Source organism: Rattus norvegicus, chromosome X, assembly GCF_021556685.1.
Source record: "Rattus norvegicus strain SHRSP/BbbUtx chromosome X, alternate assembly SHRSP_T2T, whole genome shotgun sequence".
Classification (NCBI taxonomy): Eukaryota; Metazoa; Chordata; class Mammalia; order Rodentia; family Muridae; genus Rattus; species Rattus norvegicus.
The window spans coordinates 81523382-81547575 of NC_141554.1; the positions used below are offsets into that span (position 1 = coordinate 81523382).

General features: G+C 42.7%; 1 protein-coding gene across 1 annotated transcript; it reads left to right on the plus strand.

Annotated features, from left to right (window-relative positions):
* Positions 1-4208: 4208 nt before the first annotated feature.
* On the plus strand, positions 4209-5352 carry Pcgf6l1 (polycomb group RING finger protein 6 like 1). Its single transcript, NM_001106935.1, is given in 1 exon segment — positions 4209-5352. A coding segment is annotated over 1 exon segment (699 nt). The 5' UTR covers positions 4209-4292; the 3' UTR covers positions 4992-5352.
* The last annotated feature ends 18842 nt before the right edge of the window (positions 5353-24194 follow it).

The window sequence follows — 24194 nt, forward strand, 5'->3', positions numbered from 1 at the left end:
AAAGTAAGTTGAGGAGGAAAGAGTTCATTTGGATCGCACTTCCCCTGCATGGGTCATCATTGAAGAAAATCAGCACAGAACTCCAAGAGGGCAGGGATCTGGAGGCAAGAGCTGCTACAGATGGTATAGAGGAGTGCTGCTTACTGGTTTGGTCCCCATGGCTTTCTCAGCCTGCTTTCTTATAGAACCCAGGACCACGAGCCCAGGGATGGCACTATCAACCATGGAGTGGAGCCTCCCCCATCAATCACTAATCAGGAAAATGCCTTAAAGTTGAATCCTCCCTTCAGATAACTCTAGCTTGAGTAAAGTTGACATAAGACTAACCAGCACAGTAAAGTAAGTACAGTGGTCCCCACCCCCATATGCCCTAATATTCAGGAAGCTGAGACAGGAGAATTGCCAAGATTTTGAGATCAAAATAGTCTATAAATTGAGTTCCAGGATACTCTGAGCTATAGTATAAGACAAAATTATGTAATCATATTATATATTATATATAAATTATATAGATTACATAATTATATTACATAAAATACATATTATATGTAATGTGTTTATTATATAATTATTGTATAATGATGATACATAATATCGTATGTGTTGTGTTTATTATATAATTTTTATAATTATATATATTCATTGTTAATATTCTCCCTCTCACTTCAAGGGCCAATCATAATATCAAGACCCTTTCTCCTAGTAAGCATCATTTTCAGTGCTGCTATAGACTTGCATTGTGACAGCTAACACCTTTGGTATTTTGTTTGTTTGTTTGTAGTTGCTGGGAATTGATATGACTTCCTAAATTCACAACTTGCAAGCTGACTTTTCTATACGTGCTAATGTAATCTGAGGTAATTACATAGATCCAGAGATTCACCTCCTGAGGGTACCATCCCCCTTTACACTGACTAGATGAATTGAGTTTTAAAAAACTCTTCTGAATTAATTGTGAGGTTTAATTTACATACAATTGTTTTGGAAGAGGCCTGACTAGTGAGCATGTTCAGTGGACAGGCAGCACTGATGAGTGTTGGAACACTATCATGGTTGCTTTAGGTCTACCCTGTTGAGTAGGAGGAAAGTATATTTCTGAGCCCCTTGTGTGACCAATCTAATGTCAGTCTGAGTGTTCTATGAGAGTAGGCACGTCCCCATTCCAAGGGTGCCATGGGTACAGCATCCTGAGTCATCAGTTACCTTGGCTATGTTAGGGTTCTTTCTTACATCCAGTGGGGAACAGAGATCACATTACAGTAAACCAAAAGTCATCAAAGGGTTATTTACAGTTCTATTCAGAACTCAGGAAGAGATCAATCCTCCTCATTCTTTTCCCATATAACTCATAAAGGCATTGAAATTTATAGAACAGATGAAAAAAAGGATATATACATTATGTGGATTCATCAGGAAACCAAAATTATTAGAATTGATAGGAAGATTCCTGGATGATGAGTCATTCCACTAGTGCTAAGTCTCCTGTAGGCAGGTACCTAGTCACTTCTCCAGCTTAAAATTTTCCAGAAAAATTCTAATCCTGAGGGTTCCTATTTCAATCACATCTTAGACTCAGAGGCAGAATGCTTAATCAAACAGGAGTGGGGAAGAGAAAACACTTATCTTGTCTACATCCTACCCCATTTTACTCAAGATATCCTGCAACTTTCTGGAATGTAAAGTGTCCTGTCAAGTATCTCAAAATAAAAGGTAAAAATGAGGATATGGTTCAATGGTTGACTGCTTGCTGAGCATGGCCAAGACCCTAGATTTAGTTTCCATTACCATAAAAAATAACAAAATATACATAATAATAATCATCATACTACAACCAACAACAGGGAGAAGAAGGGAAAAGGGGAGAGAAGGGAAGAGAGAGGGAGAGAGAAAGGAAGAGAAAGTCAGAAGGAGGAGGAAGGAGATAAAATAGCAAGCAGTTGGATTCCTGCTCATTTGGTAACAGATTGTTCTTCATAGAATATGTTTCAAAACAGAAATTTTCTATTTTCCAGCAGAAATAATTATTGAATGAATGTAATTTGCTATAAGAAGGCATATATGGTGCTGAAACAGAGATCTTTATTATTCCTAATGCATCATCACATGGGATCTAGCTCAGTGTTCTAGATAAACACAATGTTAGTAGGGGACTAGCAAGACTCCCTAAAAGTCTCTGAGTTCTATTACCTGGACTCACAAGGTAAAAGAAAAGAAAAAACTCCCAAGTTTCTCTGTAACCTCCACAATGGTACAAGTCCCATGTCCACATATGTGTGTATACATTAAATAAATACACAGATAAATAAATAAATAAATGCAATGTGCCTATTACACTACAGAAACTATACTTAGTCTGCAACAGGATTTTCGTAGTTCTTTAAAAGCTACTGCTGAGTATGAAGCACTTGAAAAGGAAAATTGAGTGAGGTTCCTTAAAAGTCAGCTGCTGAAAGATTGCATTTTTTTTTTCTTTTTCGGGGCGGGGGGGTGGGTCGGTGTTGTTTTGGTTTGTTGCTTTGTTTGTTCTTATGCTGTTTGAATCACTTTCTCTGTGTAGCCTTGGCTTTCCTGCAACTCACTCTGTAGACCCCTGCTTACCTCAAACTCAGAGATCTGCCTGCCTTTGCATGCGCTGCAACTTTTTTCTTCTTCCTTTATCTGTTCACTTTACATCCGGAGGCCCCAGTTCCACCTTACAAATCCCTCCCCCAAAAGGGGGAAGCATCCTATTGGTACCACCCCTCCCTGGGACATCCAATCGCGATAGGACTAAGCACATCCTCTCCCACTGAGGCCCAACCAGGCAGTCGGGTTAAGGGAAGGGGATCTGGGGGTTGGGGATTTAGCTCAGCAGTAGAGCATTTGCCTAGCAAGCTTCAAGGCCCTGGGTTCGGTCCCCAGCTCCGAAAAAAAAAAAAAAGGGAAGGGGATCTGTTGGCAGGCACCAGAGTCATTCTCTTAGATGACCAGTTTCCCAGCCACCTCTGCAAATTCCCCACTTTGGTTTGGCTGCCTCACTTCTCTCCTATCTGCTTGTTGGTGTCCACCACTACCCACCTCAGCCTCTCTCGGACTTGCTTCCTCCACCATCTTTTTAGCCTGGCTGCACTCTTTGTTTATTGCCACTTCACTCTCCTATTGTACATCATCTCACTTTGAATTATGCACGTCTTGTTCTTATCTCACTTCAGGGATTCGCCTTGCATGGTGACTCGATTTAGCCTTGTGGCGCCCCCTGGCTTCTTTCCTAGTGTTATCCTGCCTTCCCTGTAAGTATTTCCTGTGATGCACTTTCTGCTGGCTAACTTCCTGGTCTCGTCCCTCCGTGCCACCACGAGCCTCTAAGCGCCTCCCAGTCTCACGTTGCTTCCTGATTTTACCTCACTTCCTGATATTGGGGTTCAGTTTCGCTGCGTCAACATCTCCTCTCGTCTAGTCTCGTCTCGCCTGACTTCCAGTCTCCTCTTGACCAGGGTCTGGCCAGACTGGACCCCTAGTCTTGCCTTGCTGGACTCCCGGTCTGGCCTCGGGTCCCAGGTCGCGTCTCACCTCGCCTGTCTCGTCTCAGATTCCAGCCTTATCTCGTCTAGTCTGGTCTCCAGATTTTGCCCTGCTTCCTGATCTTGCCTGGTGATCTCATCTCAGAGTCGGGTCGCGCCTGGCCTTGCCGGGCCTCGGCCTCACCGGGCCTCGCCTCGCCTCGGCCTCGGCCTCACCGGGCCTCGCCTCGCCTAGCCTCGCTGGGCCTCGCCTCGCCTTGGCCTCGACCTCGCCCTCGCCTCGCCTGGCCTCAGCCTCGGCCTCTCCTCCCCGGGCCTCGCCTAGCCTGGCCTGGCCTCGCCTCACCTGGTCTCGCTTTGCCTCGCCTCGTCTCGCCTTGCCTCGGCCTCGGCCTCTCCTCGCCTGACCTCTCCTCGCCTGGCCTCGCCGGGCCTCGCCTCTCCTCACCTCGCCTTGCCTCACCTGGCCTCAGCCTCTCCTCGCCTGGCCTCGCCGGGCCTCGCCTCGGCCTCGCTTTGCCTGGCCTCGCTCGGCCTCGCCGGGCCTCGGCCTCGGCCTCTCCTCGCCTGGCCTCGCCGAGCCTCGCCGGGCCTCGCCGAGCCTCACCTCACCTCACCTGGCCTCACCATCACCTGGTTTCGCATCGCATCGCATCACATCACATCTCAGTGTCGCCGCAGACAGGTTTCCTTCGGGCCTAATTAAAGGTCTCAATCTCTTTGCCTCCATATCTTGACCTATCTCTCACCTTTGCCTCACTTCTGGACTCTGCCTTACACTCAAATCTGGCCATGCCTTTACCCAGTTTGTCCCCTGCTAAACCAGTAGTGGAGAGCAGCCCAGAGACCCAAGAAGGTGTACTGGATGCTGCCAAACCAGAGGGAGCTCAGGGACCTCAGGGAGCTCAGGGAGCTCAGGGGGCAGAGGGAGCAAAGGAGGCTTTGTGGCCTGCACGCCAGGATTTGCCTCCTGCAGGCACCATAGCACCCCCATCTGGCAAGGAGGACCAGTCCTCCAGTACAAGCATGGGAACTCAGGAATGCCTGGCATCCGAGCCTCCTGAGGGGGGAGAGGGGAAGGCAGAAGAAAAGGCTGCAGTCGAGTCTGACCAGGAAGAGCGCCTCCTTCCTCTCTCAGAGATGATCCCATACATCTCCTGTTCTATTTGCAAAGGCTACTTAATAGATGCAGCAACCATTACAGAGTGTCTTCATACCTTCTGTAAAAGCTGCATTGTAAAACATTTTGAACATAGCAACAGATGTCCAAAGTGCAACATTATAGTGCACGAGGCCAAACCTCATAATAACTTGAGGATGGATCCACAACTACAAAACATAGTGTACAAATTAGTGTCAGGTCTAGAGGAAAAGGAAAAAAAGCAGAGGCGTGAATTCTATAAAGAAAACCGTGGGCAAACACCAAAACCCGCTGCTGTTCCACAGCCAGGCCCTTCAAGTGAAGAGAACACCAAGGAAGTTGTGGACTAGTGTCTTAGTTTATGCGCACTGGTATGTCTTTAGTACTGGAGTCTATGAGTACTAATGCATACATTGAATATATTAATCCACTGAAAATCACATTTATCTGAGTCTCAAGAAATGCAAGCACTGGACATAGAGAAACATTTCTCAAGAGAACGATGTGCTTTGCTGCAGTCTGTCAAATAGATATCACAAGCAGTGGACAGTTGCTGAAGGACTTTCATAATCTACAAGTCCGGTGTACAGTAGGGGATGCAGGGTGGTCTGCTGCCTTTATTAAGGTCTCCTCTCAAAGTGACTTGCTACAGTTATTATGGCAGGACAGACCGTAAGAAGGCCTTTGCAGAACCGAATCTTCCAGAAGAGTTCGAGAAAACGTGGAATCATTATAAGCTGTACTGTTTCTGACATACCTGTTTTCACATCAGAAATCTTAGCATTTTTAGGTACAACTTGGAGCAATGGAATGGAATGCACCCGTTTCACATAAACAGCAAAAAGAACTCAGAGCTTGAAAAACAAATGTTGAATTTTTAAACTCTTTGTAGTTATGAGCACTTCAAAGGTTTTTTTTTCCTGGTTTTGTTTTGTTAACTATCTTTCAGATAAGTTGGTAATTGTTTTCTCCTCTGTTGAACTGGCTATGAGTTGAACACTCCGTGCTATGCTGTTATTTCACCAGAGGCCCGAATCAGGGACAAACCTGCCATGGGTTTGAACTTCTGAAAATATGAGCCAAAATGGAAATGCAAGCACTTAAGTTAATTGTTTCATTTATATTTTGCAATAATAGAAGACTAAGTAATTTTAATTAAAGTTTGTTGTTCAGATTTTCCTCTGTGGGATGGTGTCAGGTGGTCTTCCATTTGGAAAATGAAGTGTGCTTTTAACTTGGATGTTCAAAGCCACCGTTAAATGCAAAGTAAACTCACCATCAAAGGCCAAAATTATTAGCTACATTTTTATGTTCTTATCCTGTTTTGAACTTGTCATCTTTAGAGCTAACAACACTCCAGAAGAGATGCCATTCAGTTCTAAAAGGTATGAATTGTTTTCTGTAAAGTGACTGTCTCCTGTAGATTGTATAGTTTGAGTCATGAGCCATCAAGTATAGTAAGACATTTTAACGTATCTTAAAGTAAGAGTTGTGTCTTTGTGATTTGTATAAACATACACAAGAGAGTTATTACCAATGCCACTGGGGTAGTGACATCATGCAAGAGTTCCATAGAACAGTGGTTGATATCTTGTAATGACACCACTTCTGAAATAGAAAATTTCAGGTGAGTCCGGAAGGTTGCAAAATACTTGCTCAGCGTTTCTTCAGCAAATCAGCTTCAATTTTCCTATTATTTTTTTACCTGGTTAAAAATAAGAGTGTTTGAAATTTTATGATAATAATGAAGTTTCAAATTCAAACATTATTTTGCACCAAATTAACATCATGGTGCTTTCTAAAAGATATTTGCAGGGTCTATTTAACATTCCAAATTGTACAAAAAAAGTCTTTAAAGTTTGGACAAAGAATAGCAATTGTGAAGAATTTGTGAAGTAGCTCAGCATAGTGATACATAGTGGCACTTTGGGAAAGAGGGAAGAATACGAGCTGATCAAGCTCCTCTTCAACTATATAGAGTTAAGAACTTAGGCCTGCCCGGCGCAGGATGCCTACTGAAGGGATGTAGGTGATTGGGAATATATGCTTAAAAGGATACAGTGCCTCTCAGTCTTCTGGCTGTACTACACTATTACCTCACCACAGTCCCAAATCAGCTACTGACCAGCCAGGTATTTGAAGCTCTGAAATACTGAGCCAAAATGAACATTCTTCTTTTCTTTCTTTTTTTTTCCAGAGCTGAGGTTAACTTTTTTCCCTTATCTGTTGCATTTGTACAAGGTTAATTTCATAAGCTTATATTTAGAAGTTGTGCGAACTAACCAATGAGTGAATTATAGTGAATTATTATTATAATTACATTTGTATAATTGCAATTGCTGCTTGGTTTTCACTTTAAGCGTAAATTGACCTCTCTCAGGCATTAGTAACCTTATAGAATTTTTACCTCTCTGTTTCCTTTCAGAGTTTCAGTGTTATCCATCCAGATAGCTGCCTTATACAAAGACATTGTTGCACTGCAGCATGCTCAGGATGTCTCTTTGGGACAGCTCAGAAGCTATCTGGCCATTCTGAACACATCCATACCTGGCATCCACTGTGCATATAAGCCAAAAGAAGGACTTCTCAGACAGTGTGAAACCATGTAGTTGATGCCTACTTAGTTTTACTGTTATTTTGTCTTGTTTCCTGCCCACTGGTTGAGCAGTTGATCAAGTGTGCTTTACTACTGTCTTTTTTTTTTCTAAGACTTGAGGTAAAAGATACTGTTGTTTCATGTATGTGTCTATCTGGTTTTTTTGTTGTTGTTGTTGTTGTTTGGTTGTTTTTTTTGCATTTCCTCTCTTGTGTCATGATTGACTGACACTGATTGACACTGCAGAGTGATAAAATGCAAAGTCACTCTCCTGGTGGAGACTTTCTTAGTCAGTGACTATCTTGGTAAAAAATAAACCAGACAAAGGTCATGTAAGAGTCCCAAGGATATTGTCCACAACCAAATACTCTAAGACTCAAGAATTTCCAGGGTTCATATCCCAAAAGAGTGACCATGGGTAGTATTGGTCATTTTGTAATGGAGCTGCTAGTAGAGTTAAATTGAGTCTGTTCTCCGGGTTCTGTCTGTGCTGCAATGGTTTGCTCCAGAGAGGCACAGGGGAAAAGGGTGAGTTCTGGTAAGGAGCTGTCAGGTAGAGAATAGGCTGGTGGAAGGACTTGTAGGTTACAAGAGAGGGACTCACATCCTGAGCACCCACCAACTTGCTGAGGGGCCAGATTAGGCTAGAATTTTCAGCCTGGCACAGTAGGAGAGCCACATTCACTAGGGGGACAAGGTCCTCACTGGCCACTGTAGCAATCAATGCCTTCCCTGCTCATCACACCCTCTGTATCAAAAGACTTAATGCTTCCAATTAAAAGGCAGAAATTCCTCAACCTCACCCCTGCCCCAGGGAGCCGGAAGTCACAGGATGGAAAAGGCTTGTGCAGTGTTCTGTGCTCAGAATATCTAGGGACCTTGTACAAGGATCCTGCTCTGTGTGCATTAGGGGTGGATGGCTTGACCTAAACCACCTGAGATCCACTGGGTCCCCCTGGAGAAGGCAGAGGCTGCCTAGCATTGGATACAGTGGGACCCACAAACGGAAGCCATCACCCACTGGAGGAGGAAACCCTGGAAACACTAGGAGGTTGTTAGGTGGATGTCTCAAGACAGGAAATACGTTTTTAAACTTTTTATTGATTCTTTGAAGTAGAAATTTCTAGTTCTTTAGAAAATTAGTTATATCAAATGATGTTTTGCTGGGGCACACAGGTGAAAAGATGGCTTGCTAAAGCAAACAAGTGAAAGAATGTTTTCCTAAAGCAGACATAGGTGAAAGGATGTTTGAATATAGCAAACACATGAAAGGATGTTTAATTAAGGAGTATAAATATGACCCCACAGACAGTGGGAGATGAATGCTGAGCATTGGTTTGGATTGCTCCACCTCACTATTGTTTGATAAAAACAGGAATATATTTGCTTGCCTTACATAGCATTATTGAGCTCCACTTGTGATAACTTGGACATTAAAAGAAACTTGCCTAAAAACTGCTCTCAAGGTTCCTGCAGTAGCTTGCCTCTTCAGCAGTCTTGTCTCAGGCCAGTTGGCAAGCCTGGCAGTTTCTTCATGAACTACAGCTACTTTGTGTCTGCTGCTGAAAGGACTGGACTGTAGCTTCTGGCTCATGCCTTGTGTCTGCCTGCCTAGAGGACTGGTCTGTAGCTGCTAAATCATATTTGGTGTTTGCTAAGGGACTGAACTGCTGCCCAAGAAGTTCAAGTTCACTCTCAAAGTACTACTGCCGAACAGGTCCACTTTCCCTGTATCCCAGTAACTTTGATCTTCCACAACCTCTGCCGGGTGCTGGGCTACAGAAAAGTTGAGCCCTTATTAAAGGTAGATTGCAAAAATTTGATGCCTACAGGTGGCACCACTTAGGCATAATGGTTAACTCTGGTTCTAATGTGGGTAGAGCAAAAGTTAATTATGTAGGGTTAGCAATGTTACTTAAGGAAATTGGCAAAATGACAGCTACTGCCTCTGAGTGGACTCCTACTGTATTCCTGGAGAGGGTTTTCTGGTTTTGCTTTGTAGTGTTTACATATACTTTTCTGAAAAAGTTTGGAGGGAAAGCTGAAAACTCAGAACGTTCACTCAATTCTCTTCTGCTAGAAAAGATAGCATAGTCGGCTATACACATAGAGTGTGCGACTAGAGGTTGAAATGCTTAGAAAGAAAAAAGAGCCAGGGGGAGAATAGAGTTCAGGTTGGTGAATGAAATAGGGACTGTACTGCAGGATGAACACGAAAATGTACAGAAAATAGGCTGAAAGGTAAAGTGCCACCCCACCGGGCTCCACTACCAGGGGCCCAGATCATCTCAGTGATACAAAGGACTGGGAAGGGCAGGAGGTGTCACAGACACAAAGGGTTAATGTACATCTGAGTGAACCACCAGAGGATTTGTTTGGCATCTTCAGCCTCCCAGTCTTTGTGCAGCTTATGCCTGCTAATGGTCTGCCTATAATGAGCTGACCTGGCAACCAACAGAAATGCTAGATATAGAGCATTTTAAAGAATCTATTTTGTATGGCTTACATTCTTCCTTTGTCACAATATGCTAAGTAACTGAGCTACACAGCATAGGGTAGTCTCTCAAGATTGGAAGGGATGGTTATCAGCTGTTCTAGAAGCTGGTCTACAATTACAATGCTTGTTGTGGAGGCATGAAACCACAAAACTAGCACAACATAATTTAGCAAGAGGAATAAATGTTACTAAAGGCCAGCTACTTGGTGAAGGGCATTATGTAGACTTACAAAACTAAATCCGATCTGATGAAGGTGTAATTGAACAATGTCATGTTGTCACTTTAAGAGCTTAGAATTTGGTTGAGGATCCTGGAGGAAAAATCTACCTCCTTTACTAAAATAATACAGGACTCTGGAGAAGTTTGTACAGAATTCTTATAGAGGTTGAGCTCAACTGTGAATAAAGTCATATCAATCTCTGAAACCAGGCAGTCATTGATAGAAATACTTTGCCTTTGAGAATGCAAACACTGAATGTAAGAGATCAATCAGACCATTGAAAGCATGTGGAGCCCCAGTGAATGAATATAGGAAACAATTGGTATTGGTTCTCAGGAGTATGATGCAAATATTATAGGGGAAATCATAGCTAGAAATATCAGATGAAAATGCTCAATGTTTTAATTGTGGTCGATTTGTTCACTTCCAAAGAAATTGTAAGGCTAAAAGATTCAGAGCTCAAAATAACAGATACACTGACTCTAGAGAATTCAGTAATGATAACGTAGAAAAGCAGGTTCTGGTAACAAAGTCACAAAGGCTCTCTGGCTATTGCAGCCACTGTAGAAAGGACAAACATTGGTCAAAGAGTGCTGGTCTAAAATGTATTAGGAAACCTCTTACCATCAAGAAATGAACCTAAGGGCCTGTCAGCTTGAGGCCCTGAAGCAAACAATATGAGCTGTTTCCCTTTGGTAAATGAGGAGGTACCAAGCAGGCAAGAAAATTAGGTATTTCTGATATTATACATGCTACAAAAGGAAGTGCAGCTTTGGATATGGCCACAGGTAACTCATAGCATTCAACTTTTAAGGATAATGTAAAAGTTAACCACTGGTGTGTAGACAGTCCCTTAACCTCTGGGACAGTGAAAATAATCTTGGGAAGAAGTGGATTAACTTCTCAACGATTTATTGTATGTCAAGGTATAGAGGCAATCAGAAGGGAGAAATAAAAACCATGGTAAATGTGAAAAGGGGAGATGCAAAATTGAAGAAGGGGATAGAATTGCTCAGTTTTTATTTCCTTACATCAAGACAAGGCTGCTCCTGGTGAATGAACATGGGCTTTTGGGAGCACTGGGAAACAAGTGTTCTGGAAAAAAAATGATCAATGATCAGAGAACAAATTAATGGTACAAATGAATGGCTAAGAAGTTCATGCTGACAGGAACTGGATATAGATCTCTCCTGAGAGACACAGCCAGAGCATGTCAAATACAGAGGTGAATGCTAGCAGCAAACTACTGAACTGAAAACAGAATGGGACCCCTGTTGGAGAAATTAAAGAAAGAACTGAAAGAGCTGAAGGGGCTTGCAACCCCATAAGAACAACAATGCCAACCAACCAAAGCTCCCAGGGATTAAACCACTACCCAAAGACTATATATACATGGACTGAACCATAGCTCTAACTGCATAGGTAGCAGAGGATGGCCTTGCTGGGCACCAATGGAAGGAGAAGACCTTGGTCCTGCCAAGGTTGGACCCCCAGTGTAGGGGAATATCTGGGGGGGAACGGAGAGTGAATGGGGAGGGGAACATCCTTATATAAGAAGGGGATGGGGAGGATAGGGGGCTGGACAGGAAACCAGGAAAGAGAATAACATTTGAAATGTAAATAAAGAAATATCCAAAAAAAGAAAAAAGTGAAGATGGTAATAGCCTGTGACTACTACTTCCACTTCTTCCCTAGAGAAAAACACATGTATGTGTAAAATGTTTCCTGAAATTTTAAACAGAAAAAAAGGGGGGTTGGTAAGTAGAGAAGCTGATATTAGTATACATTCTCCAAAGTCTTGGAATCCAAATTGGCCACTTCAGAAGGTTTACACATCATTTATAGGATTTGGTAAATTAACACAAATAAGACAAAGTGTCCAGTGAATTTCCTGTGTGGAACCAGACGAGCACATGGTGAAGTTGAGAACTTAATAGGGTTGAACTACCCATAAACATGAGGAAGAGATTTTTTTCATTTGTATTGGTTATTTTATTTACATTTCTTTTTTTATTATTAACTTGAGTATTTCTTATATACATTTCAAGTGTTATTCCCTTTCCCGGTCTCCGGGCAAACATCCCCCTCCCCCCTCCCCTTCCTTATGGGTGTTCCCCTCCCAACCCTCCCCCCATTGCCGCCCTCCCCCCACAGTCTAGTTCACTGGGGGTTCAGTCTTAGCAGGACCCAGGGCTTCCCCTTCCACTGGTGCTCTTACTAGGATATTCATTGCTACCTATGGGGTCAGAGTCCAGGGTCAGTCCATGTATAGTCTTTAGGTAGTGGCTCAGTCCCTGGAAGCTCTGGTTGCTTGACATTGTTGTACTTTTGGGGTCTCGAGCCCCTTCAAGCTCTTCCAGTTCTTTCTCTGATTCCTTCAACGGGGGTTCTATTCTCAGTTCAGTGGTTTGCTGCTGGCATTCGCCTCTGTATTTGCTGTATTCTGGCTGTGTCTCTCAGGAGCGATCTACATCCGGCTCCTGTCGGTCTGCACTTCTTTGCTTCATCCATCTTGTCTAATTGGGTGGCTGTATATGTATGGGCCACATGTGGGGCAGTCTCTGAATGGGTGTTCCTTCTGTGTCTGTTTTAATCTTTGCCTCTCTCTTCCCTGCCAAGGGTATTCTTGTTCCCCTTTTAAAGAAGGAGTGAAGCATTCATATTTTGATCATCCGTCTTGAGTTTCATGTGTTCTATGCATCTAGGGTAATTCAAGCATTTGGGCTAATAGCCACTTATCAATGAGTGCATACCATGTATGTCTTTTTGTGATTGGGTTAGCTCACTCAGGATGATATTTTCCAGTTCCAACCATTTGCCTACGAATTTCATAAACTCGTTGTTTTTGATAGCTGAGTAATATTCCATTGTGTAGATGTACCACATTTTCTGTATCCATTCCTCTGTTGAAGGGCATCTGGGTTCTTTCCAGTTTCTGGCTATTATAAATAAGGCTGCGATGAACATAGTGGAGCACGTGTCTCTTTTATATGTTGAGGCATCTTTTGGGTTTATTTACATTTCAAATGTTATTTCCCCTTCCTAGTTTCCCCTCCACAAGGCCCCTACCCCCTACCATTCCCCCACCCACTCCTGCCTCAGCACCCTAGCATTTCCCTACCCTGAATCATCAAAACTTAACATGGTGAAGGGACACACCATCCCAGTGATGCCAGATAAGGCATTCCTCTGCTAAATATCCATCTGGAGCCCTGGGTACCCCCTGTGTGCTCTTTGGCTGGTGGTTTAGTCCTTGGGTACATTGTGGGGAATCTAGTTGGTTGATATTGTTCTTCCTATGAGGTTGCAAACCACTTCAGTTCCTTCAGTCCTTGCCTTAACTTCCCCATTGGTGTCATGGCGCTCAGTTCAATGTTTAACTGTGTACATCTACATATATGTATTGTAGAGACATATATGTACATATATGTATTGCAGTTCTTGGCATTGGCAATAGTGTCTGGGTTTGGTGGCTGTATGTATATGAGATGGATCTCCAGATAGGGCAGAATCTGGATGGCCTTTCCTTCAGTTTCTGCTCTACTCTTTGTCCCTGCATTTCCTTTTGACAAGTTCTGGATTAATACTTTTGAGTTGGGTGAGTGGCCCATCCCTCAATCAGAGGCCATACCTATCCACTGAATATGTTCTCTACAGGTTCTATCTCCCCTTTGTTGGGTATTATGGCTAATGTCCTCCCTATTGGATCCTGAGAACCTCTTGGGTCTCTGGCATCTGGGACTTTTTTAGTGACTATCCTCAGGTACCCTCCCCCACTGCTACATATCTACTTTCAAATCCCTAACCCTCTGTACTTTTCCCCCATCTCCTCCTATACCTGAACTGGCACCCTTTTTCCATCCCCCTCTTCTCTCCCTCCCATAGCCCTCTCTCCCTCTACTTCCCTGAAATTATTTTCTTCCCCCTTCTGAGTAGGACTCTAGTGGCCACACTTTGGTGTGATCTTCTCACTTGTTGGGTTTCATATGGTCTGTGAGTTGTATCGTGGGCAGTCCGAGCTTCTTTTTTGCTAATATCCACTTACCAGTAAGTGCATACCATGTGTGTACTTTTGTGAATGGGTTACCTCACTCAGGATGATATTTTCTTGCTCCATCCATTTGCCTATGAATTTCATGAAGTCATTATGTTTAATAGCTAAGTAGGACTCCATTCTGTAAATAATATCATATTTTCTGTATGCATTCCTCTGTTTAGGGAAATCTGGGTTGTTTGAAGATTTTGGCTATTATAAATAAAGCTGCTGTGAACATAGTGGAACATATGTCCTTGTTATATGTTCGTGTATTTTTTGGGTGTATGCCCAGGAGTGGTATAGCTGGGTCCTCAGGTAGTACTATGTCTAATATCTGATGAACCGCCAGACTGATTTCCAGAGTGTTTGTACCAGCTTGCAATCCCACCAACGATGGAGGACTGTTCCTCTTTCTCCACATCGTAGCCAGCATCTATTGTTACCAGAGTTTTTGATCTTAGTCATTCTGATTTATTTAAGGTGCAATCTCAGGATTGTTTTGATTTGCATTTCACTGATGACTAAAGATGCTGAACATTTAAGTGCTTCTCAGCCATTCAGTATTCCTCAGCTGAGAATTCTTTGTTTAGCTTTGTTCCCCATTTTTAATAAGGATATTTGGTTCTCTGGAGTCTAACTTCTTGAGTTCTTTGTACATTTTTTGATGTTAGTCCTCTATCAGATATAGGGTTTGTAAAGATCTTTTCCCAATCTGTGAATTATCATTTTGTCCTATTAACAGTGTCCTTTGCCTTATAGAAGCTTTGCAATTTTATGAGGTCCCATTTGTCAATTTTTGATCTCAGAGCATACACTGTTGGTCTTTTGTTCAGGAAATTTTCCCCTGTCACAATCAATATGTTTGAACTTCTTTGCCACCTTCTCTTCTATTAGATTCAGCTCATCTGGTTTTATGTGAAGTTCCTTGATCCACTTGGATTTGAGCTTTATACAAGGAGATACAATGGGTCAATTTGCATTCTAAAATGTGCTGACTACCAGTTGTACCAACGCCATTTGTTGAAAATGCTATTCTTTTTGCACTGGATGGTTTTAGCGCCTTTGTTATTGAAAATGCTGTTTTTGTCCCCACTGGCTGGTCTTAGCTTCTTTGTCAAAGATCAAGTGACCATAGGTGTGTGAGTTCATTTCTGGGTCTTGAATTCCATTCCATTGATCTACCTGCCTGTCTCTGTACCAATACCACACAGTTTTTATCACTATCGCTATGTAATACTGCTTGAGGTCAAGGATTGTGATTTCCCCCATTGTTTTTGTTTTGTTTTGTTTTGTTTTTATATTTCAAATGTTATCCTTTCCCCCTCTCCTTGCATTCTTCCCTGCTTCTATTAAGATGCTCCCATTCACACCCACCCACACCCACCTCAACACCCTGGCATTCCCCTACACTTGGGAAATAGGCCTTCACAGGACCAAGGGATTCTTCTCCTATTGATGCCAGACAATGCCATCCTCTGCTACATATCTGGCTGAAGTCATGGTTCCCTCCATGTATACTCATTGGTTGTTGCTTTAGTCTGGGGGTTGGGCTCTGGCTGGTTGATATTGTTGTTCTTCCTATGGGACTACAAACCCCTTTGGCTCCTTCAGTTCTTTCTCTAACTCCTCCATTGGGGTCCCAGTGCTCAATCCAATGGTTAGCTGCAAGCATCCTCATCTGTATCGGTAGGGCTCTGGCAAAGCCTCTCAGGAAACATTCATATCAGGCTCCTGTCAGCAAGCACTTCTTGGCATCAGCAATAGTGACTGGGTTTGGTGGCTGTATATAGGATGGATCCCTAGGTGGGGCAGTGTCTGGATGACCCTTTTTTCAGTTCCTGCTCCACTCTTTGTCTCTGTATTTCTTTCCCATGAGTATTTTGTTCTCCCTTCTAAGAAGGAATGAAGCTTCCACATTTTGGTCATCCTTCTTCTTGAGCTTCATGTGATCTGTGAATTGTTTCATGAGTATTTCAAGCTTATCAGTGAGTGCATATCATGTGTATTCTTTTGTGACTGGGTTCCCTCACTCAGGATGATATTTTCTAGATCCATCCATTTGCCTAAATATTTCATGTAGTCATTGTTTTTAATAGCTGAGTAGTATTCCATTGTGTAAATGTACCACATTTTCTGTATCCATTCGTCTGATGAAAGGTATCTGGATTGTTTCCAGCTGCTGGCTATTATAAATAAGGCTGCTGTGAATGAACATAGTGGAACGTCTTTTGGTTGGAATCCCAGGAGTGGTATGCTGGGTCCTCAGGTAGTACTATGTCCAATTTTCTGAGAAACCTCTAGACTGATTTCCAGAGTGGTTGTACCAATTTACAGTCCTACAATATATTGCTAATGACAGAAAAAAGAACAATTCTTTAAAAAAAAGTGGGATATGAAGTGGAAATTTTGAGTTCTTTGGAAAGTTATATCAAATATTTTGCTGGGGCACGCAGGTGAAAAGATGCCTTGCTAAAGCAAACAAGTCAAAGTGTTTTTCCTGAAGCAGACACATGTGAAAGGATGTTTTGATATAGCAGACACAAGAAAGGACAATTGATGGAGGAGTATAAATATGACTCCACAGAAAGAGACAGGGACTTGACTGAGCTTTGGTTTGGTCCACCTTGCTATTCTTCACTAAAGACAGGTATGCATTCACCTTACATAGAATTGTTGAGCTCCACTTGTGATAACTTTGACATTAAAAGAAACTAGCCCAAAAACTGCTCTCCAGTTTCCTGCAGTAGCTTGCCACTTCATTGGCCATGCCTCAGGCCTGTTGATAAGCCTGGCAGTTTCTTCAGGATTGAACTACAGCTGCCTCGTGTCTGCTTGCTGAAAGGAATGGACTGTGGCTGCTGGTTAATGCCTGGTGCCTGCCTGCCTAGAGGACTTGTCTGTAGCTGCTACATCATATTTGGTCTTGCTAAGGGACTGAACTGCTGACCAAGAAGATCAAGTTCACTCCCAAAGAACTGCTGAACAGGTCCACTTTCCCTGTATCCCAATAACTTTGATCTTCTACAATCTCTGCTGGGTGGTGGGCTACCCTTATTAAAGGTAGATGGCAAAAAAATATGCCTACAAATCTTTGTGACTTTCAGATCATGTGCCTCAATTTCATTAATCTTCCTGTCCCTCCATATCTGCTCTGTACCCATACAACTGCCCTACAAAAGAAACAAAAATAAAAGGAAGAACATAAATAATTAAAAAAAACTTACTGCAGAAGTTGTGCGTATTATAACATGTCACACAGTGTACACTTTTGCCCATACATCTTGCAAATGTTCATTGCAATTAGTCATTGGTCTGATTCAAGACCACTGGCTTCTGCTACAGTAACAATACTGGATCCTAACCAGGTCTCCATTCATATCTTGTTGCCCTGTCTAATAGAGATCCTGCAAGTTTGAATCTGTAGGACCTGCCCCTCCATGCCATCTAGCAGTCCATAGATGGCATAGATGCTAGGATGAGACAACTCAAAAGCCCTGAATCTAGGCATGGACCTGGATGATAGTGGAGGTGTTCATTTCACCAATTCTCCCACTCCCATAACACCAGGGCCAGATTTCTCATAGGCCTATCCTGCCCAGACATGCAGGCTGGGGGAGACAATAAGGACAGAGAACCCTCCAGAGCACCATAGTTAGTGAAGTGCTGGGCCCTCTCCCACATGCTCACCACCAGGACCAATTCTGAATGTTGCAACTGGGAAGGGTTAGGGCCAGTTCTCTACAGCCCTTGGACATCAAATGGACCCAAGAAGAAGCCCATACTAGAGAAGTCCACATGGCCTTTGGTGGTAACATGGGAAACAGAGACCATTGATGCTCCAGAGCCATAGACCCAGACATGTCCCTCAGCAGCAAGACCAGCCAGGACCTCACCATGACCTCAGGTGGCAGCACAGGCTTCTTGCACTAGGCTCTTCCTCACCACCCTTGTGTTTCCAGTTCCTCCTTTCTCCACAATGTACAAACCATTCAGCTGTTTCTCTCCCAACACTTCAGCACATACTTGCTCGCCACAGGCATTCTTTTGGGTGTCTTCTGTCACTCGGGGCAGCTGGCCTGTCTCAGTGTCTGCAGCCATCAAATGACTCACAGGACATATTCTATATTCCACCTAGATGTTTAAGTTACTCTTGATATTTTGCCTTAAATGGATATGGAGAGGTAATACTGTTTAAACTCTGTCATTTTGGGGCAAGGGTCACAGGAAAGGTTCTATCTTCAGGAGGCAACTACCTTGTTCTCCTGCTTTTCCCCTTAGGAACCAGGAAGATCAAGGAAAACCTGCAACTTTGAAGCTAAAAGTCAGGAGTCAGGGATGGGAGTCACATAAGCGACTTACAACACTAGTGAATGTGAAAGAAATAATTACAAAGGAAAAATCCTGCTGCTCTAATGACCTCATGTCCATTGACAAAAATGATAAATTTTGAACTTTAATTACTGAGCAAACACCATATGTAGGGGACACAGTGCTCCTCTAGACTACTTGCCAATTTATAAGTATTAGGTCACAAACCTCCCAAATTGGGCGGTGTTGCTAGAATGTCTTCAGGTGGCAGGCCCAGCCAAGGTCAGATTCTATTTTTATTAATTTTACATCCTGACCATAGTTTCCCCTCCTTTCTCTCTTCCCAGTCCTCCCTCCCCTTTTATTCTCCCCACATCCACTCTTTTGTTTCTGTTTCTTGTCAGAAGAGTGGAGGCCTCCCATGGCTATCAACTCTGGTGTAAAAAGTTGCAGTAAGATTAGGCATATCATCTCCTATTGAGGCTAAATGCAGCAGCCCAGTAGGAGGAAAGGGTCCCAAAGGCAGACAACAGAGTCAAAAACAACCTCTGCTCCCACTGTAAGGAGTCCCACATGAAGAACTAACTACACAACTGTAGCATATTTACAGAGGACCTGAGTATATCCCATGTAGGCTCCCTGGTTGGGTATTCAGTATCTGTGTGCCCCTATGGACACAGGTTAGTGGATTATGTGGATCTCTCCTTGACCCCTCTGGCTTCTAAAAGTTTTCCTTCCCCTTTTCCATAGGATTCCCCAAACTCCACCTAATGATTGGCTGTGGATCTCTGCCTCTGATTCTATAAATTGCTGGGTGAAGCCTCTCTGATAACAATTATGTTAGACTCCTTTTTTGCAAATATAGCAGAATGTCACTAACAGTCTCAGTGGTGGGCTCCTTCTCATGATATGGGACTCAAGCTGGACCAGTCATTGGTTGGCCACTCCCTCAGTTCGCGCTCCATCTTTACCCCATACCATCTTATAGACAGTAAGAATTCTGAGTAGAAGGTTTTGGGGATGGGTTGTTGTCCCAATCCCCTCCATCAGAAGTCTTAACTGGCTACAGGAGATAGACAGTTCAGGCTCCATATAACCTATTGTTACAAGTCTTAGCTAGAGTCACTCTCATAGATTTCTGGGAGTTTCCATTCCCCCAGGTTTCTAGCTTGTCCCTCTCTCCACCCTCTCCCCCATCCAATCCCTTTTATTCTTATTCTCACCCTTTATCCCTTTAATCCCCTCCCCCCAGTTCATGCATGATGTCTATTTTATTTATCCTCAGTGAGATTCATTCATCCCTTTGAGTCTCCTTGTTACTTAGCTTCTTTGGGTCTGTGGGTTGTGGCATACCATGTTTGTCTTCTGGGTTTGTGTTACCTCACTCAGGGTGATCTTTTCAAGGTCTATCCATTTTTCTGAAAATTTCATGCTATCCTTGTTTTTAATAGCTGAGCAATACACCATTGTGTAAATGTACAGCAATTTCTTTATTCATGTTTTGTTTAAGGGACTTCTAAGTTGTTTCTAGTTTCTGGCTGTTGTAAAGCTGATATTAACATAGTTGACTAAAAATCCTTATGGCATGGTAGAATGTCCTTTGGTATATGCCCTGAAATGGTATAGCTGGGTCTTGAGGTAGATCAAGTCACAATTTTCTTTTTTCTCTAATTTTTATTCACTTTATAACCCAATATCAGCCTCCCTCTCTTCCCAGTACTTATCACACTGATCCTCCCCCATTCAACCCCCTTCTTTGCGAAGAGGGAGCCCTGTTCTGTGTGTTAGCATCCCCCACTGTACCCCCTCATTTAGAAACTGCCAAATAGATTTTTAAAGTGTCTATACAAGTTTGCACTTTCACAAGCAATGGAGTAGTGTTCCCTTTACTTCCCAACCATGTCACCATAAACTATCATGTGGTTTTGATTTTACACATTTTGAAAAGTGCAAGATATAATCTCAGAGTCATGTTTATTTGCATTTGTCTGCTGGTTTAGGATGTTGTACATTTCTTTAAATGCTTCTGGGACATTAGAGATTCCTCTGATGAGAATTCTCTGTTCAACTCCATATTCCATTTATTTGGTTTGGTGATGTTTAGTTTCTTGAGTTCTTTATATATTCAGAAAGTCAGCTGTCTGACAGATGTGTTGGTAAAGAATTTTCATATTCTGTAGGTCACTGCTTTGTCTTATTGACTATGTCCTTACAGAAGCTTTTCGATTTAATGCAGTCCCACCCACTTATTAATTGTTGATCTTAGTGCCTGTGTGACTGACATTCTGTTCAGGAACTTGTCTCCTGTGCCAATTCATAAAAAACTATTCCCCACTTTCTCTTCTACCAGGTTTAATCTATCTGGTTTTATGTGAGGTCCTTGATCCACTTGGACTTAAGTTTTCTGCAGGGTGATAGATAGGGATCTATTTGCATTCTTCAACATGGCAACATCCAGTTAGACGAGGACCATTTGTTGAAGATGCTTTCATTTTTCCATGGTATAATCTTAACTTTTATCAAATATCATTGTCCATAGGTGTGTGGGTTTATTTCTGAGTCTTACATTCAATTCCATTGATCAATCTGTCTTTTTATACAAAAACAATGCAGTTATTACTCCTCCCTAGTACCACCTGAAATCAGGGATGGTAATAACTCCAGGAGTACTTTTATTGTACAGGATTATTTTAGCTATTTCAGGTCATATTCTTATCAATTAAACAAAATGATTCTTGTCAGATAGAGAGAAACCTCAGGTCAGCATTCTTTAGAAATCAAGTAATGTACATTTCTGTTTGTCAATAATGCCATCCTTCTCTGTCTCAATGGTCAATTGCCACAAGTAAAATGGCTATAGTTACACGCAAACTGCCCTATCAACTCAAAGTCCCTCACCAAAATTGACTCTCACATAAAGTGCAATTGCTTTCCCATAGATATACTAGCTTTGTGTGGAGCCTGAAACAGGTTCACGCCACTGAGCAGGCTGCTCTAACACTTGAACCATATGAACTGGCAGACCTGATGGTACTTAAGGTGTCAGTGGCAAATAGAGATGCTGTTTGGAGCCTCTGGAGGCTCCTGTAGGTGAATCACAGAAGAGGCCTTTGGAATTTTGGAGCAAAGCTCTAACATCCTCTGCAGACAACTATTCTCCCTTTGAAAAACAGCTCTTGGCCTGCTATTGGACCTTAGTGGAAACTGAATGTTTGACAATAGCACACCAAGTTACCATGTGACCTGAACTGCCCATCATGAGTTGAGTGTTATCAGACCCTCCAAGTCATAAATTAGAACATGCACAGCAGCAGTCTATTATCAAATAGAAGCGGTGCATATGTGATCAGGCCACAGCAGGTCATGAAGGCACAAAGCAAGTTACATGATGTTGCTCAAATGCCTATGGTTTCTACTCCTGGTACAATGCCATCTGCTTCCAAGCCTGCACCTATAGTGTCATGGGGTGTTACTTATGATTGGCTGACTAAAAGAGAGAAGACTAAGACCTGGTTTACTGACAGCTCTGCACATTGTGCAGGCACCTCCCATACATGGAGAGCTGCAGCATTACAACCTCTTTCTGGAGCAAACATGAAAGATACAGGTGAAGGAAATCTTCATAGTGGGCAGAACTTCAGGCAGTACACATGGTATTAGTTTGTTTGGAGGAAGAAATGGCCAGATGTATGATTGTTCACTGAATCATGGGCTGTAGCCAATGGATTCGCTAAATGGTCAGGGACTTGGGAAGATAATGATTGGAAAATTGGTGAAAAGACATCTGGGGAAGAAATGTGTGGCTGGATCTCTCCAAATGGGCAAAGGATGTGAAGATACTTGTGTCCCATGTAAATGCTCACCAAAAGGTGACTTCAACTGAGGAGGAGTTCGGTAATCAAGTGGATAAGATGACCTGTTCTATGGACAGTCAGCCTCTTTCTCCAGCCATCCCTGTCATTGCTCAATTGGCACATGAACTAAGTAGCCATGGTGGCAGAGATCGGGGTTCTGCTTAGGTTCAACGAAATGAACTCCTACTCAACAAGGCTGACCTGGCTACAGCTGCTGCTGAATGCCAGGTCAGCTAACAGCAGAGACCAACACTGAGCCCCAGATATGACTGAGTCTCAAGGTGACCAGCCAGGAACCTGGTAGCTGGTTGACTACCATGGAAAGACATTTTGTTCTTACAGGGTAGATACTTATTCTGGTTATGGATTTGCCTTCTTGCACATAATGCTTCTGCTAAAACCACCATCTGTGGACTTAGAGAATGTCTTATCTATCATCATTGTATTCTACACAGTATTGCTTCTGACCAATGAGCTCATTTTACAGCCAGAGAAGTGGGCCCATGATCATGGAATCCACATGATCTTACCATGTTCCCCATTATCCTGAGGCAGCTGGTCTGATAGAAAGAATGACCTTTTGAAGACACAGTTACAGTACCAATTAGGTGGGAGCAGCATGGAGGACTGGGGCAGAGTTTTTCAGAAGGCAGTATATGCTTTGAATCAGTGTCCAATATATGGTACGGTTTCTTTCATAGCCAGGATCCATGGGTACAGGAATCAGGGAGTGGAAAATGAAATAGGTCTATTCACTATCATTCCTAGTGACCCTCTAGGGAAAATTTTGCTTCCTACCTCCACAACTTTAGGTTCTGCTGACCTAGAAGTTTAGGTTCTAGAGGGGGAAGAGCTCCTACCAGGAGCTACAATAAACATTCCATTGAACTGGAGGCTCAGACTTCCACCTGGTCATTTCGGGCTTCTAATGCCTTTCAACCAATGGGCTAAAAAAGGAAAAACAATGTTGGGAGGTGTGATAGATCTAGATTACCATGGAGAAATTGGATTGCCTCACCACAATGGAGGTAAGGAGGATTATGTCTGGAGTGCAGGAGATCCCCTTAGGGCATCTCTTAGTACTATTCATGTCCTGTGATAAAAGTCAATGGGAAACTACAACAGCCTAGTCCAAGCAAGATGACAAAGGACACAGACCCATCAGGAACGAAGGTATGGGCCACTCCTCCAGGAAAAGACCCAAGACCTGCTGAGGGGCTTGAAGAGAGTACAGGAAACACAGAATGGGCAGTAGAGGAAGGTAGCTATAAATACCAGCTAAGGCCACATGACCAGGTGCAGAAACAAGGATTATAAAGTAATATGAATGCTTCTGTTTTATTTTGTTAAGAACACATTTGTGTAGCTATTCGTGCTTTCTTCCAATTTCTTTAACATCAATCGGTATTTAAATTGAGATCCTAAAAGAATGTTCCCAAGGAACATTGACCTATTGTAAATTTACAAATGCATTTGGAATTGTAAGAGGAATAGTTTTATACCATGTTAGGCATATTTAGACTTGTTATTCTTTCATTTGGACATGAGATATTATTTGTGTCAAGTTGACAAGGGATGGACTGTAATGACTATTCCTGGTTGTCAACTTGACTATATCTGGAATGAACTACAATCCAGAATTGGAGGGCTCACCTATTCTCCAGATCTTGAGGCTGGAAGATACAGTTTCTGACCTGGATCTTAGCATGGATATTTTGAGGCATAGTGATTATGAAAAGCTTAGGCCCAGGCAAGGTAGTATATGACTTTAATTCCCAAAAACTGAAGAAAGTAGATCTCTGAGTTCAAGTTCAGCCTGGAATAAAGCAAGTTCCAGATCCAGGCATGGTGGTATACAACTTTAATCTGGGCCCCACCTTCTGCTGAAGGCCTACATAAGGTCATTGGAAGAAGGAAGGTTCACTTTTCTTCACCTGCTTACACTTACTTGCTACCACATCTGTCAGGACCTACTTCTTCAGGATTCCAGCTTATACAAACCAGCCAAAACAACTAGCCACATGGGACTGAGCAACTACTG